The 14,696-nt window shown below is 34.2% G+C and overlaps 1 protein-coding gene across 9 annotated transcripts in view; it reads left to right on the forward strand.

Moving 5' to 3' along the window:
- The window catches only part of FRYL (FRY like transcription coactivator), a 172,266-nt gene that overhangs the window by 116,715 nt on the left and 40,855 nt on the right, over nt 1–14,696 (forward strand). For all 9 annotated transcript variants that reach the window (XM_040556796.1, XM_040556799.1, XM_040556800.1 and 6 more), the window contains 13 exons: nt 55–215; nt 761–871; nt 1,782–1,936; nt 2,181–2,280; nt 3,367–3,535; nt 4,768–5,027; nt 5,891–6,031; nt 7,555–7,723; nt 8,738–8,822; nt 10,537–10,649; nt 12,736–12,886; nt 13,256–13,359; nt 14,083–14,268. In XM_040556796.1, the coding sequence (XP_040412730.1) occupies nt 55–215; nt 761–871; nt 1,782–1,936; nt 2,181–2,280; nt 3,367–3,535; nt 4,768–5,027; nt 5,891–6,031; nt 7,555–7,723; nt 8,738–8,822; nt 10,537–10,649; nt 12,736–12,886; nt 13,256–13,359; nt 14,083–14,268 (1,905 nt within the window). The remainder of the gene's footprint in view (nt 1–54; nt 216–760; nt 872–1,781; nt 1,937–2,180; nt 2,281–3,366; nt 3,536–4,767; nt 5,028–5,890; nt 6,032–7,554; nt 7,724–8,737; nt 8,823–10,536; nt 10,650–12,735; nt 12,887–13,255; nt 13,360–14,082; nt 14,269–14,696) is intronic.

Raw genomic sequence — 14,696 nt, forward strand, 5'->3', positions numbered from 1 at the left:
TATTCTAAAACAGTAGCAAAAAAGTGCGTCTAACTGTGTGTGCTCTTCTTACAGTCCACCAGAGAAGGAGTGTCTTTCCACAGCAAAGTCTACGCCACAGTCTATTTATGTTGTTCAGTCATTGGGCAGGTCCTTTTAGTATCATGTTTACTCCCCTGGACAGATACAGTGATAGGAACATGCAAATAAAAAGACACCAATACTGTGCATTAAAGGTAATGTAGCAATTCATAAATTTTGGAAATAGATTCCCATTTTGATTTTGTTAATGCAAATTTAACATTTGGGCTTTTTGGGGGTGGTTTTCACATCCTTGTTGTCATTTATGACTTAATTCTTTCTCTGTTCTACCTACTTGCCTGTTGTTGACTGCTTAGCTTTTTCCATACTGTAAACTATTACACTTGCTATAGGAATTTCTTAAAACTACTAGTAATGTTGACTTCCCATGACTTTAGTCCTCAGTTGCCTAAGGAAAAAGGCTTTCATGTAAAAGTTCATTAGCAATATAACTGGCATATCAACTCTTGCATATGTCAGCTTTTTGGTTTTGACAATTCTTTCTATTTGGGATTTCAGAAGGGTATGATCTGTATTTTTTTTATTTCTTGAACGAGATATTAAATAGTTTTTATTAGCCTTAGTCTTCTTCCCTTGTCTGAATAGAAGTTAGTTTTCTGGTATTTTAATGGACTTGATAAAAGCACGTTTGCTGTATCCAAGTTACTAAAATGTAATGTGTTTCAATTACTTTCTAAAGGCTATGTCTGCTGTACTGTGTTGTGGCCCTGTGGCAGATAATGTTGGGCTCTCATCTGACGGCTATTTATACAAATGGCTCGATAATATTTTGGATTCACAGGATAAAAAGGTAATAAAGGCAATGTAAATAGTGGTTTGCAACTCTCAGTGCTTTCAACATATGTGTTAATGAGTTGTGTGGTCAATTTGGCCCAAAGGCATTAGAGTGGCTTACACTCAAAGCTGTCTTAGTAGTGTGTATTTTTGCATTTTCCTTGATATGTGCATTCACAAAGTTGAGGAAGGCAGTCCCTAATCACAGTCTAAGCACAGGCAAAACAGAACTGAAGAGGAAAGGCCAAGGAGTGAAACATATTATTTACCATTTATAAACTCATCAGCTAGGTTAAGTTGTAATAATAAGCAGAAGCTTTATAAATTTAAAGGAGACAAGATTTTTACCATTAAGTCTGTGAGACTTCAGAGTCTATTGGGGGGTCCTATGGAATTATGAAGACCAAGCTTTACATGTAAATAGGCAAGCTTTACATCTAAAAGATTGAGCCTCCGTTGTACTGATACTATGACTGCATAAAATTACTGCTCCAGTGGGATACTTAGACTCAAGGGAACATGTAAGTCTCCACATAGATCAATCACTTGTATCCCACTGTGGAATTCCTGTTTATTTTTAAGTGCTTTTCTGTATCTGATGCTTTCAGATCAGTGTACAGGAAAGAGTAAATAGCACAAGATAGACTTGGAACCGAGAAAAAAAATATCAAGAGAGCTATCTAGTTATTTGTTTCAGTAATCTATGTCTGTGTGTACCAGTTGAACGTTAAACAGTTTGATAGTATTATCTTCTGTTATTTTAAACTGTGATCTCATTATTTTTAGCTGGAACAAATTTTGTATATTACAGATACTTTGGATTAAATATCTATTTTCCTTTTTTATGCCATTTTTATAAGTTGGCCTTTTTTATTTTTTTATTTTTATTTTATTTTTATTTTTAATTGGTTCATTTCTGAATACAGGTTCACCAGCTGGGCTGCGAGGCAGTTATGCTGCTCTTGGAACTCAACCCTGACCAGAGTAACCTCATGTACTGGGCTGTAGACCGGTGTTATACAGGTTCCAAGCGGGTAGCAGCTGGCTGTTTTAAAGCCATAGCCAGCGTGTTCCAAAACAGGTATTACAGCATTTTTCAAAATATCAAACTTTCATTTTCAAAGTGTAATTGTATGTAGAATGTTTTTTTTCCTCACCTAAAGAATAGAGATGACCCCTGTTTGTGTGTATGTCACATGAGAAACTTGTTGAAATATTATGTTGTGCCATATCATATCACCTGTGAATTAGCCTTTATTTAATAAATTCAAATTTTTAAAAGACAAATGTAATTTTATTTATTTCATGCTTGCATTTTTTCCTAGGGATTACCAGTGTGATACAGTGACCCTTCTAAATCTGATACTGTTCAAAGCAGCTGATTCTACTAGGGCTATCTATGAAGTTGCTATGCAACTATTACAGGTTTGTAAGCTAATTTTAATTTAAACTTTATTTTGGATTTAAAATAAGAATGGTCTCTGTGCATTAAAAAAACAAAAACAAACACAAAGATATTTCTGGTATTGCGTAATTGTCCTTTCAGTAAGAAAATGCGTTGTATATTTTTCTTCTCTATTTTAGTACATAGTTAGCTCAGATCCTTACTTGGCATAAGTAGATGTCAGTAGAAATGTCTGTTTTCAAGAACTAGACACTCAAGGCTTATATTTTCATAACGTGTGCTTATTCAACATAGAAAAATCTTTATGGTTTTGTAATTTGGCCCTACAACAGTTTTCTAATTTTTCATTGATGCCAAACATCGTCTCATCTGCTGACATGGAGAGATATTAGTGGAAATGTTGTTGGTTGTTTACTTACGTTTATTGCTTTCCAAGATCCTTTCGGGTTAAACTGTATCTTACAGGCAGCACTGATGTTTAAAAAAAAAAATGTCTGTACCACTTGTGGCTCAGACCAAAGGTTTTTCCCAGGGTTCTTGCTGTCAGCTAAATTCAGCAGTGAAGTCCCTACTGAAGTCATACCTCTATTAATGTGTCAGCATTCACAGCATTCTCCCTTTCAGCCTCATCTTTCTTCTCAAGTGAATGCTACTACTTAAGATCAGCCAAAATTAACTTTAAGTGTTAAACTGCTTTAGCCTCCTGCTACATCTTTGGTACATCAAATATTACATTGTTTCTGTCCTTGTCTCATGAGCAGAAATTTATATTATTTGGAAATACAAATATTCAATAGTATGTTACATTTTGTTATTAAAATATGTATTTAATGAGTAAAAATAGAAGAAAGTAAAATATGTATTTAATAACAATCTATTTTGAGAAAGCAAACTTTTGAAATTTATCTCTGGAGGATCATCAAATGAAGTATTCGCTGTTCTGTGGAATTGCCTCATTGTTTGCAAATACAGTAAATATATGGAGATCTATCTAGATAGAAGGCGTTAAATGAGAGTAGATACGTTAATTTTAAAAGTGTTTTTTTTATAAAGATTTCCATTATAGCTCTATACATAGCGTAAAAGTCTGAACATCACTATTACAGATTTTGGAACCAAAGATGTTCCGTTATGCTCACAAACTGGAAGTTCAGAGGACGGATGGGGTTTTGGGTCAGCCTTCGCCTTTACCACATCTGTATTCTGTGTCATATTATCAACTGTCAGAAGAATTAGCAAGGACTTATCCTGAACTAACACTTGCTATCTTCTCAGGTATGGTTTAAAATAAATAAATAAAAAGTTCAACGGGTCAGAAATATTTTACAAGGTGCGTAGTTCTTGTTTCTCAGTAATTAATTTATATGTAATTCACTAAAATCAGGGCCACAAGGTAACATCTTCATAATGAGTGGAGAAAATGGAATTTACTGAGTAACATTTTTTACTCATATTTGGAATACATTAAAGAGGAAACAATGAATCAAAGATATTTTACTGACTTTCTAATATCCAGGAAAATTCATGTATTAGTGACATCATTTCCAACTGATTTTCAAAGTTCTTCTGCTGTTCTTTCTAGTGTTTGCTGGTTTACTGCAGATAGCTTAAAAATAATATTCTGTAGCATTTTTAAACAATTGCAAAATAGTAACCTCTCACATCAATTAAACAACTAGGACTAATGTGAGAAAAATTTTTAAATGCTTTTTTTGCTGAAATCAGTACACTTTTACATGCTCTAGGTTTTCAATTCTCTCCTCAATTAGAGGAATTTTGCTCTAGCTACTAATTCTTAAGACTTATTAAACACAAAAGGCTGTTCTACAGTTCCCATTTGGTAACTTAAATTGGTTTGTCCTTACTAATTATATAATACATGTGCAGTGCTGGAACCTTACTCATCAGTCTGGTCTGCCATACTTTTCACTGTGTGGGTGTAACTTGTACTGCACATCATTTTCCTTATGGTTCATTTTTTCCCTGGAAAGCACTGCTTGTGCCCTTTTCTTTACACAAGTGAAACTGGCAGATAGTGATTGGATTCTATTTTCCATTTTCAATTTTAAAAACTTCTAATAGAGTAAAACTAGCTTAAATTTTGCAAAAATTGATAAATGAGATAAACAGGAAGTGGAGAGATACCTAATAAGCTTACCTGATCAGAACTTCCAGCAATTTACAGTTATAGAATTATCAGAACCCAGTATGCACTTTTGTGTTTGTGCGTGCAACTCTGTATGTGTATAGTTGTGTGTGTGTATAAGCGTAAACTAGTTTAGATTTAAGCCATAGTGTTAGCCAGCAGTCTTCAATTTGCTCTAATGAAGACTGTCTTCATCGTTATGAAATTGCACTTGTCAGTTAAAGAAAAAAAACACTTCAGTACCAGCATTACTTTAATTTTTTTTTATGATCTACTGGGTTCACAGTGGTTGTTGTTATTACCAAAACAATTCTAATTATTGATTTTCAATTTATCTATGTATGTAATTTTTGAATGACAGAAGTAAGCCAGAGAATCCAAACAGCTCACCCGGCTGGAAGACAGGTGATGCTGCATTATCTGCTGCCATGGATGAACAATATTGAGTTGGTAGACTTGAAACCTTTGCCAACCATTCGGCGGCAAGATGAAGACGAAGAAGATTCTTTGAAAGACAGAGAAATGATGGTGAACAGTAGGCGCTGGCTACGAGGAGAAGGCTGGGGATCACCACAGGCTACAGCTATGGTTCTGAACAATCTGATGTATATGACTGCAAAGGTAAAATCTAATTACCTGGTGTTCCAGGGAATTGTTGTGTTCAGAGATACTGTTAGAAACTTTTAAGAGTTACTGTTCATATTTCTTGGCTTACTTACCCAAGCTATACCAGATAGTTTTGAGATATTAGGATAAATATGTAATATAAATGTTACACTAAGTGTTATATGTAGTAACAGTATATAAGTTGTTTTTCAATATAGACATCTGACTGGATAGATAATGCCCAGTTCACTCTATACGTATGCTCTCAAAATGGAGTTTTGGAACAGATTTTGTTACTGAAGGCTGATTGATCCTCACCCTTCCTGTCATAGCAACTTCCAGCACAGAAGAAGTGTTGTCCACTTTTTTTTGAACACACAAAAGTGTTCCTGCCAATTCTTTGTCTTTGAATCCTACTGATATGTGATTATGTTTTAAATCACAAAATAAAGACTCTAGGCATCCTGTGGTCCATGGAATTTTATTCAGAACTGTCAGCAACTGGGACGCATGGAACTCTGCTAAATTTATATATATGTATTATATAGTGTATAAAGCATACATTTTATATATTTTTCTGAGTGCAATATAAATAATAAAATATGTTTAGCTAAATTTTCTACTTTTAAAATATCCAGATAAATATATATATATTCACATATATAAATAAATAGCTTTTTCCAGAATTTGTTTATGAAAGAGCTTGTTTATGAAAGTGAACACATGTGAAAACTTTGTTCTGGAATGTTAAAAAGGCAACAGCTTTTTACAAGATTAATGTCTCCTTTTCTGACTGTGTCACTAAATCAATACAGACCACTTTCAAAAATTGTTTTCTGCTGGAGTTTTCAGGAGAGATACTTATTTTTGTTTTCCAGTATGGTGATGAAGTGGCTTGGTCAGAGATTGAAAATGTCTGGACTACTTTGGCAGACAGCTGGCCAAAGAATCTGAAAATAATTCTACACTTCCTAATCAGTATCTGTGGAGTGAACAGTGAACCCAGCCTTTTGCCTTATGTAAGTATATGGTTTGAGTCTCCTTAGTGTTACCAGTATTTTAAAAATTATTCAAGTCTCTAACAGTGAAGATCACTAAACAAAAAAAAAAAAGAGGCAGGATTTCTGATATCCAGACTTCTAACAGCTTAATACTTTCATTCCATATTTTATGACCACTATGAACAAATGGAATTCAGCGTGTACATATACATATACGTGAAGGAAAGGTGCAAACACGGGGGAGCCAAGCTCTCTTCAGTAGCGGCCAGTGGCACGACGAGGCAGTGGGCACAAACTGAAACACAGGAGGTTCACTCTGAACATCAGGAAGCAATTTTTCACTGTGCAAGTGACTGAGCACTAGCACAGCTTGCCCAGAGAGGCTGTGGAGTCTTGGAGATACCCAAAAGCCTCCTGGACATGGTCCTGGGCAGCATGCTATGGGTGTCCTGGCTTGAGCAGGGGATTGGACCAGATGACCTCCAGAGGTCCCTTCCAACCTCAACCATTCTGCGATTAGTGTGCTAAATCTAGAAATAAGCTTATAGGATTAAGTGGACGCTCCTTGTCCCTGGTAAGAAAACCTTTTGCTATTTCAATTAAAAGTTCTAGAGGCAAGGAATACTTCTCAATGTAATAAATATATGGTATACTGAAATTCTTAAAGATCAGCCTGTAGAACCTTTGAAACTATAGAGGCCTGCCATTGATCAGATAAATGATAGAAATATTTGTAATAAGAATCAAAAGATTTTTAAGAAAATAATTTCTCTTAGTGTGGGTAGTCTTCTGTTCATGAAACTTACTACTGTTGCAATTTACTCAGGTTGGTAAGTCTGCATCAGTCTACTGAGCAACTCCTTTCCATCATAATATGCAAATCAAATACAAAATGCACATAAATTCTGTTCATTAGGAAGAATTAAGATTAAGTTCCTTAAAAAACATTTTCATTAGAGAATTACGATAGGTTTTGCTAATAGTTCAGAAAGGTAGATATCAAGTAAATGAAGGAAGAGAAAGGAATCTGTGCCAAGTGTCAGGACCTATAATATTCTGTTCTTACAAAGGAAATCTTAAGTTTGTTGATTGAACTTAATCAACATTCATTGTTTTCATTACAAATCAAAAACTCTATAGAACATGTATGTGAAGTACAAAAAGATATGATAGAACAACGCATCTGACTTTGGCTTTTTGTAGTGTCGTTCTCTCTAATTTTTATCTGAGATGTTGCTGAAACTTTTTTAAGAAAAACCCGTTTTCTTTCGTTTCTTAACAAACTGTTATTGAACTAAGATTTATTTTTATGATGTTTTCTGATGCTTGCTGCTGTTTCCAGCTATGAAAACAATTTTGTTTGCTTTTAGAGCTAGAGTCAGTTGCAGGTATCATCACTAGCAATACAGGTAGATCCTTATTCTAATGAGTTGAGGTATTCAAATCTCTCTTTTTTTTTTTTTTTAAATCAGTTGACTACATTAAGAATTTTGTTTATTTACATGTTATTTTATATAAATATACTTTTTTTTTGATGGCAGGTAAAGAAAGTTATTGTTTATTTGGGTAGAGACAAAACAATGCAACTACTGGAAGAGCTGGTGAGTGAACTTCAGCTTACGGATCCTGTCAGTTCAGGAGTCACCCACATGGATAATCCACCATATTACCGCATTACTTCCAGCTATAAAATCCCCTCTGTCACTTCAGGTGAGATTTAAACTGTTACTGCTGTCAGTGATAAACATGTCATTATCAATCAATTAAAATATTAAAGTTATCTGTAACTGTTTAGTAGGACTACAATGTTCTGTTTCTAAAAGTAAGTTACAGTACAAAGTCTATTTTACAAGGTCTACGGTACAAATCTACAAGATTTACGTTTTTGGTGTATCCAGAGTTCTCATTAAAGAACACGTGATAGTCTCACAAGGAATAGGCTTGTATCAGAGCATATGTTAGACTGTCTGCATTCAGATCTTGCGCTGTTTCAACATACCACTTTTACGTCCATTCAGCTAAACAATTGGGACAATTTACATCACTTTAAATCCATATAAACTTATGTTAGATAGACAAGCTGCATCCATAAAAATGTATTTGAGGGTGTTTAAGTGAATTTGTTTAGGAGAATTTATTTGGAAATAATTAACAATTAACATACAATACTTATATTGAGTATATATATTGAGAATAGCAAAATGTGGGGAGATTGCAAAATTATTTCTAATCATGGTCATCTATTATGTGTAATGCTTGCAAGTTTCTCTTAAAAAGAGATTGATGCGAGTTTCACTACACGCTGCTGTTATATTTTAATCCCTAATCTGTTTTTGGTTTGAATCAACTGCGTACCAAAGTTCAAGTGCATTTTACAGGTGAATAGAGTATAGCATAAAGGAAAGAAAGAAAGAGTCATCTGGATCCTGCTTGAAAACAAGCCTTTCTACTTAATTTACATTGAAGACTCAGAGATTCCTGGAATGGATTCTTTTGATTTTTTTCCTGTTAGTGAAATTATGGTAGCAGTTCAGAATCTTCTTGTCTAAACAACTTTTTTTTTTTCCTCCCCTGTGAAAGTAGTTTCTGCTGCACATTTTGTATTTGTTGCTGCAGTGCATGCGTGGTTGGGGCTCTTAGCATGGACAAGTAAATAAACAAGGGTCATTGTGTATTGCTTAAGACTGCTTTTCTTTTTTATTGTTATCAATCTCTTTGTCACAGGTACCACTTCTAGTAGCAATACAATGGTAGCTCCCACAGATGGCAACCCTGACAGTAAACATATAAAAGAAAGTATTGAAGAGAAGTAAGTATCTCCTCAAAAAGCAGTTACTAGTTGAATTACAAGAATTCCTGGTAGCTACTATAAATAGCATGTCAGTGTCTTTAGGTATGTCTACACTGCAGAAAATACAGTAAATTGTATAAGTGAGTACGATCTGTTTTTAAAATGGGAAATCTATTTGGGATTAACATGGGCAGCCGCAATTGTAATTTGAACTCAAAAACCTTTAAAGGAAGCTGAATAAAATAAGAGACCAATCCAGGTCAGGCTTTGTATTGCTTTAGCTATATTGTTAAAGATGTCTAATTTAGCTGCTTATTACACTGGATTGTATATGTTTACATAAGAGAGATTATATTGTAGGTGGGTATGGATACGTTGAAGGCAAAAGTTACCAGTTTAGTTACATAGCCAATTCACAGATTTGTTTCTGAGCTCACAAGAAATCAGCAGTGCCCACGTTTTGATAGCCAGTTTATTCTCCCATTTACAGTATTTGAATGTCTGCTATGTGTAGCAAGATCGCTTGCAGCTAGCTGTGAAACAGATGCCCCTCTCTCAAATTTTTGAGGTTCTTTAGAGTGATCTTTTGGAGGAACTTCCCAAACAGTGGTACTGGTGTGAGGGTGGTGGAAAGCAAACAGCTGACATGGAATTAGTCAGGGTGTGGACTCAAAACCGCCTATGTGCTTGCTCTCATTGTGTGTTCAGTGTGAGCTAGCCAACTTTACAGCAAAAGGAGATTCTATAATTAGTATGAGGAAATGTGCACACAGGAAACCATGTGCACAGGCCATTGCTGTATGGTAGCTATGATGTGGTAGGTTACCAATCAGCTTATTTTGTGATGATTTGTTTCAGAACCTTAGTAAAATTTCTAGAGAGAATACAAAAGTAATTGTATTTCTGTAATTATACCAATATACTTTCCCATTTGAATGCTTTTTTTTTTCGAGACCATTTTATCAATATAATTAGACTAGTAAGTACAATGACAGAAACATGCCCAATACTTCAATTAAAACAAATTACTTTTTAAGAAGTTGGAAATAAATTATAGAAGATTGTGAAATCTATGACGTCATCCAGAATTTGTCCTAGCAAGGTACAGACAGGTATTTGGCTGCTTTGAGGCCTGGAAATGAAGAAGCTTTTAAAGTAATGAACGCAGTTTTCAAAGTCTGTGCAAGTTTTGGCATCTGTTGTATTGTTGTCAAAGACCTCCCTTGGGTAAATACTTTTTGATATGATATACTATGTATATCTTGGACTTGCAAGGAGGAGGGAATTATAGAAACTATGTCAAAACAACTTGGAAATTGTGCTTTTAGCTCTCTCGTTTCTCTGACTTTGTTCTAGTTTGTCAGATTAATGAAGTAAGACAATCCTGAACTGTATATATATTTACTTCTGTGCCAGAATCAGATCAAATGATCTGTTATTACTGAGAAGAATGTATAATGGTAAAACATATTAAAATATCTAAATGTTAATGGGATGATCTAACAGAAATACAATTTGTACTGGATTACCTCCTTGAATCCTCTTTATAGCATTGCTGCAGGAGGTCTTATGCAACTGAGATGTTTTGGCATCATGTTATGTAACTGTCCTTGTAAGATTAAATATTTTGGCATAACAGTTTTGTTAATATACAGTTTTACTGAGAGACCTTGATTGATTAATTTTTATTGCAAAATGTCAGTTACTAGTGCTGTTTTATTTGTTCCTGCAGCTATGTACATCTAGATATCTACAGTGGGTTGAACAGTAACTTAAACCGCCAGCACCACAGGCTAGAATCTCGCTACAGCAGCAGCTCTGGAGGATCATATGAAGAGGAAAAAAGTAATAATTTAAAATTATTTCTATGTGTAGAAAATAAAACTTTTAAAAATTAATACTTTTGCTGAAGGTTGTGAAACGTGAGGAAATAGGTAATATCAGTGACAAATAATGAGGCTTTTGCATGAATCCTTTAAAAAAATATTATTTTTTTTTACATTCCCCAGTCTTATTTCTGCTGTTGAAATCTAGCGTACATTTGATTTACAATAGCAAGTGCAAGGAAGATACCATGCTTTCTTTCCTTCCCTTGTCCTCTAGAATGAGTTGTGAACATCATCCAAAGTGAAGCAGTTTCACTTCATTTTCTTTGCCACTACCAACACCAAAGACAGAAGGTTAAGCTGAAGAAACAGAAGAGAGATTAGCAGGAGGAAACCCAGATGAATGAGAAAAAGATGATAGAAAAGAAAAAAAAAATCAGTAATTGTTCTTTTAAACAATAGCAGTATTTGGCCTATTGAAAAAAACACAAAATTTTCAAAAAATCCTTAGCAAAGGAAAATATAGCCGGGAAGAAGAATATTGTGTTGTACCTGCAATTAATTTTCAAGCTTGTTTTAATTTATTAATTTATTTATTGTTATCTATGATCTGTTTTTTTCTGAGGTGCAGGGGTAAGGAAAGTAGTAAAAATCTCTTGTGAAACTCCTCCTTTTTTTGGAAGCCTTTTTTTTAAAACACAGGCTTAACTGTGGCTGCTATTGTACCACAGTAATCCAAATTATCATTGCCCAAAAGCTTTGCATGTCAGTATAGTGTGTCACATGTTGTATTGGAGCAACAATGTACAGTATTAATCCAAATGTCCTCTTTAATAACTGAGTCTGTGTAGACTACAAAGCTTAGAATGAATATGGTCATTCTTACTGCCACATTCAAGGACATGGAACATAGTGTCCTCTATAGAGCTTGTTGTAAAGGCTGGACGTGGCAATTTAGATTTGCTACAGTTTTTTGGCTTTTTGTCACTTTTGGATTAGTAACAGTTTGGTGGACTTTCTGGGTAGGCAGTGTATTTATTATTGCTTGGAAGAGCAATGTCTAATATTGTAGTCATGGTCATTTTTATTTTTTGCTAGCTAATTATGGTAGCAAGACTGGGTATGCTGAAGCAGATGATAATTCAAATGTTCTGTCAGTGAGAAGTTTGTCACCTCGAGTCAAGAAGGTGATAATGAGCTGATACGTGTGTGAACTTCTGAAACATCTTTAGCCACGCTTCCGAAAGGGCAGCTGGTAGAATCACTGACAGACTGGATGGTTGAGGCAGCCTCCTTTCTGTTTCTGCCCTTAATGTATCGTTCTGAAATCTAACATGGCTCATTTAAAAACAGAAGAATATTTTGCATGTGTAACACAGTATACTCTCATACAAAATAACTGATGTGTTTCTTCCAAGGACTTGTGAAACATGCTTAATCAAAAACTAATTGCTTTTCTTTGTCTTCTTGAAAAATGAACTGATTTCTAAGCTAGTGACTTTTATTCAAGCACTGAGATGCTGAAAAAGTGGTAAGTTCTGAGTTACCACATATATCAGGCCTGTAGGAAATGTAGGACTGATGTATTTTTGCTAGTATGATCTATAAAGAGACACTCTCGAGAAATATATATCATTAGCCTATAATAAAATGCAACTCTTCCAAACAAGTTATGTACTGTCCTGGGACCCAGCCTTAATTTTCTGTCTTACATCAGGTTTCAATTTCAAGGAAATTCTACTAGATAACTTTGCCTTTTGTTCCTTATGTGCATCCATCACATTTATGAACTTATTCAACAAAATTTTACTCTGCACATATAAGTTATGTGTTTGTCTTCTGTAGAATCATCCTTAACTGTCCAACTGCTGTTTACAGCTGTTTTTTTGTTGTAGTTTTTGTTTTTTTTTGTTTGGTTGGTTAGTTTTTTTTTTTCCCAGGTTCACCTTGTTAAGAATTTTAAAATACTTCTTTAGAAGACTATGTAATACAGAAATGGACTATTTCTGTGTTGTATAACAGTCTTTAGTTGTCTATATAATACAGAAATACATGTTTTGTTTGCATTCACTTTATTTTTCTGGTTTAATTATCTGTTGTGTTAGGTGATTCAATGCCTCTGTATTCAAACTGGCGGTTGAAGGTGATGGAGCACAATCAAGGAGAGCCTCTGCCTTTTCCACCTACTGGAGGTTGCTGGTCACCACTGGTGGATTACTTGCCTGAAACTTCTCCTCCGGGCATGTCTCTTCACAGGTAACTGGTTCAACAATTGTTAAACAACTATTTAACAATGGCAATTCATTACTTTTTAATTTGTGTTGTACAAATGTAGTAATTTAAACATAGTAGATTAAAGGTAGTCAATCTAAAGATAATAGATAAAGATAGTGCAATTATTTTCTGTGGTTTTACTTATTTAACAGTTTAAGATTTTAAAGCCTTTAAATTTGGAAGACTGGAGTTTTTCTGTCTTCATTGTGAGCATACATATTTTCCCTTAATACAAGTGGGTTGATGTTTATAGGCTTGAAAGAATACTGTTCAGTAGCATATTAAGCTCTTTGCAGCTCTTTATAAAGGTCCTATGTTATGTTCTTCTAACAGGTTTATTTTTGTTTTTAGATGCAATATAGCAGTGATCCTTCTGACTGACTTGATAGTTGACCACAGTGTGAAGGTAGAATGGGGAGGATACTTGCATCTTTTGCTTCATGCAATTTTTATAGGTAACTAAATTCTTATAGAAATATCTCTAGTTACTTAGAAATGGTAGCTATTCCCATAGCTGTTCTTTTCCACACTTGAATTAATGTTTCCTGTTGTATTTAAATCTCGTTACTATTTACAAACACAACTTTAGGACAGAACACAGAAAGGACCACTGTGTTGTTAAATAATGCAGATTTATATAAAGGTGTTATGACCTGAATATTTGAAAGTTCACTGTCAAAAAATAAAAATGGTATTCCTTTTTGTTTTGAAAAAGAATTCACCTAAATATCTTTCAGCTTGATTAATATGAATATAATTAAAGAGGCTTTTGTTGTCATTCAAAAGCACTTTCCAATGGAGCCACATTTCCCACTTTTTCTGAGTAGAAGACAAAATGAAATTCAACTTTTTCTTCTTTCTGTTTATCTTTTGTAGTAGTTATAATACAGAGCACAGGCTAATCTTACTCCTGTGTAAGAAACAAGAGGATATATTCGTGTTTGTTAAATTGTTTTGTTTTGTTTTTTTGTATATATTTAAACACTGAAAAAACATCTAAGGGAAGATGGAAGAACTAAATTCAATAGCTAGCAGGAATCCTGTGTTCACTTATTGAATTGTGTGTCTGTTGTTTGGTGAAGTATAACATACCAGTTTGAATACTGCTATATTTTAGTAATTGAATTATATGTGCCCTCTGATTTTAATAAAACTTTTCTGTTTTCCTTTTTTGGTAGGTTTTGACCACTGTCACCCTGAAGTCTATGAGCATTGTAAACGACTGCTTTTGCATCTTCTGATAGTGATGGGATCTGGTAGTAATGTCCAGTCTGTTGCTTCAGTCCTGCTCAGAAACAGAGAGTTCAATGAATCCAGGGTGCTTACTGTCAAGCAAACTACACATCTAGATTATACTTTTACAGGTATGCTTTAGGCTTGTTAAAATTACATGGAAAGTAATCTTTTCTTCTAGGCATTATTAAGATCTCCGTTTTTTCTAATATTTTTTTTTCTGGAGCCCTTGGAAAGTGTATTTTGTTTCAACCCTGTCTGACTGGTTAAAATGTATTTCTTCAGATTTTAATTAAATCAAAATGAGTACACTTCATGTTAGCACTTTGTGCTTAGTCATAAGAGCTGGGAGCTCAGCTGAACAATTGTATAGTAATAGAAAAAATGAAGGAAACTACATTTTGGATCTGTAATAGAGCAGTTTTTATGATGCCCTTGAAAATTTAAAACAAAAACAAAAAAAAAAAACACAAGAATTTACATTTCTTGTGCACAGGAACTTTGAATTTCTGACTTTAGTCTGTTGTCATTGTTTAATAGGCTATTAATTTCTTATTCT

Source organism: Cygnus olor, chromosome 4 (genome assembly GCF_009769625.2).
Source record: "Cygnus olor isolate bCygOlo1 chromosome 4, bCygOlo1.pri.v2, whole genome shotgun sequence".
In the NCBI taxonomy this organism is placed as follows: Eukaryota; Metazoa; Chordata; class Aves; order Anseriformes; family Anatidae; genus Cygnus; species Cygnus olor.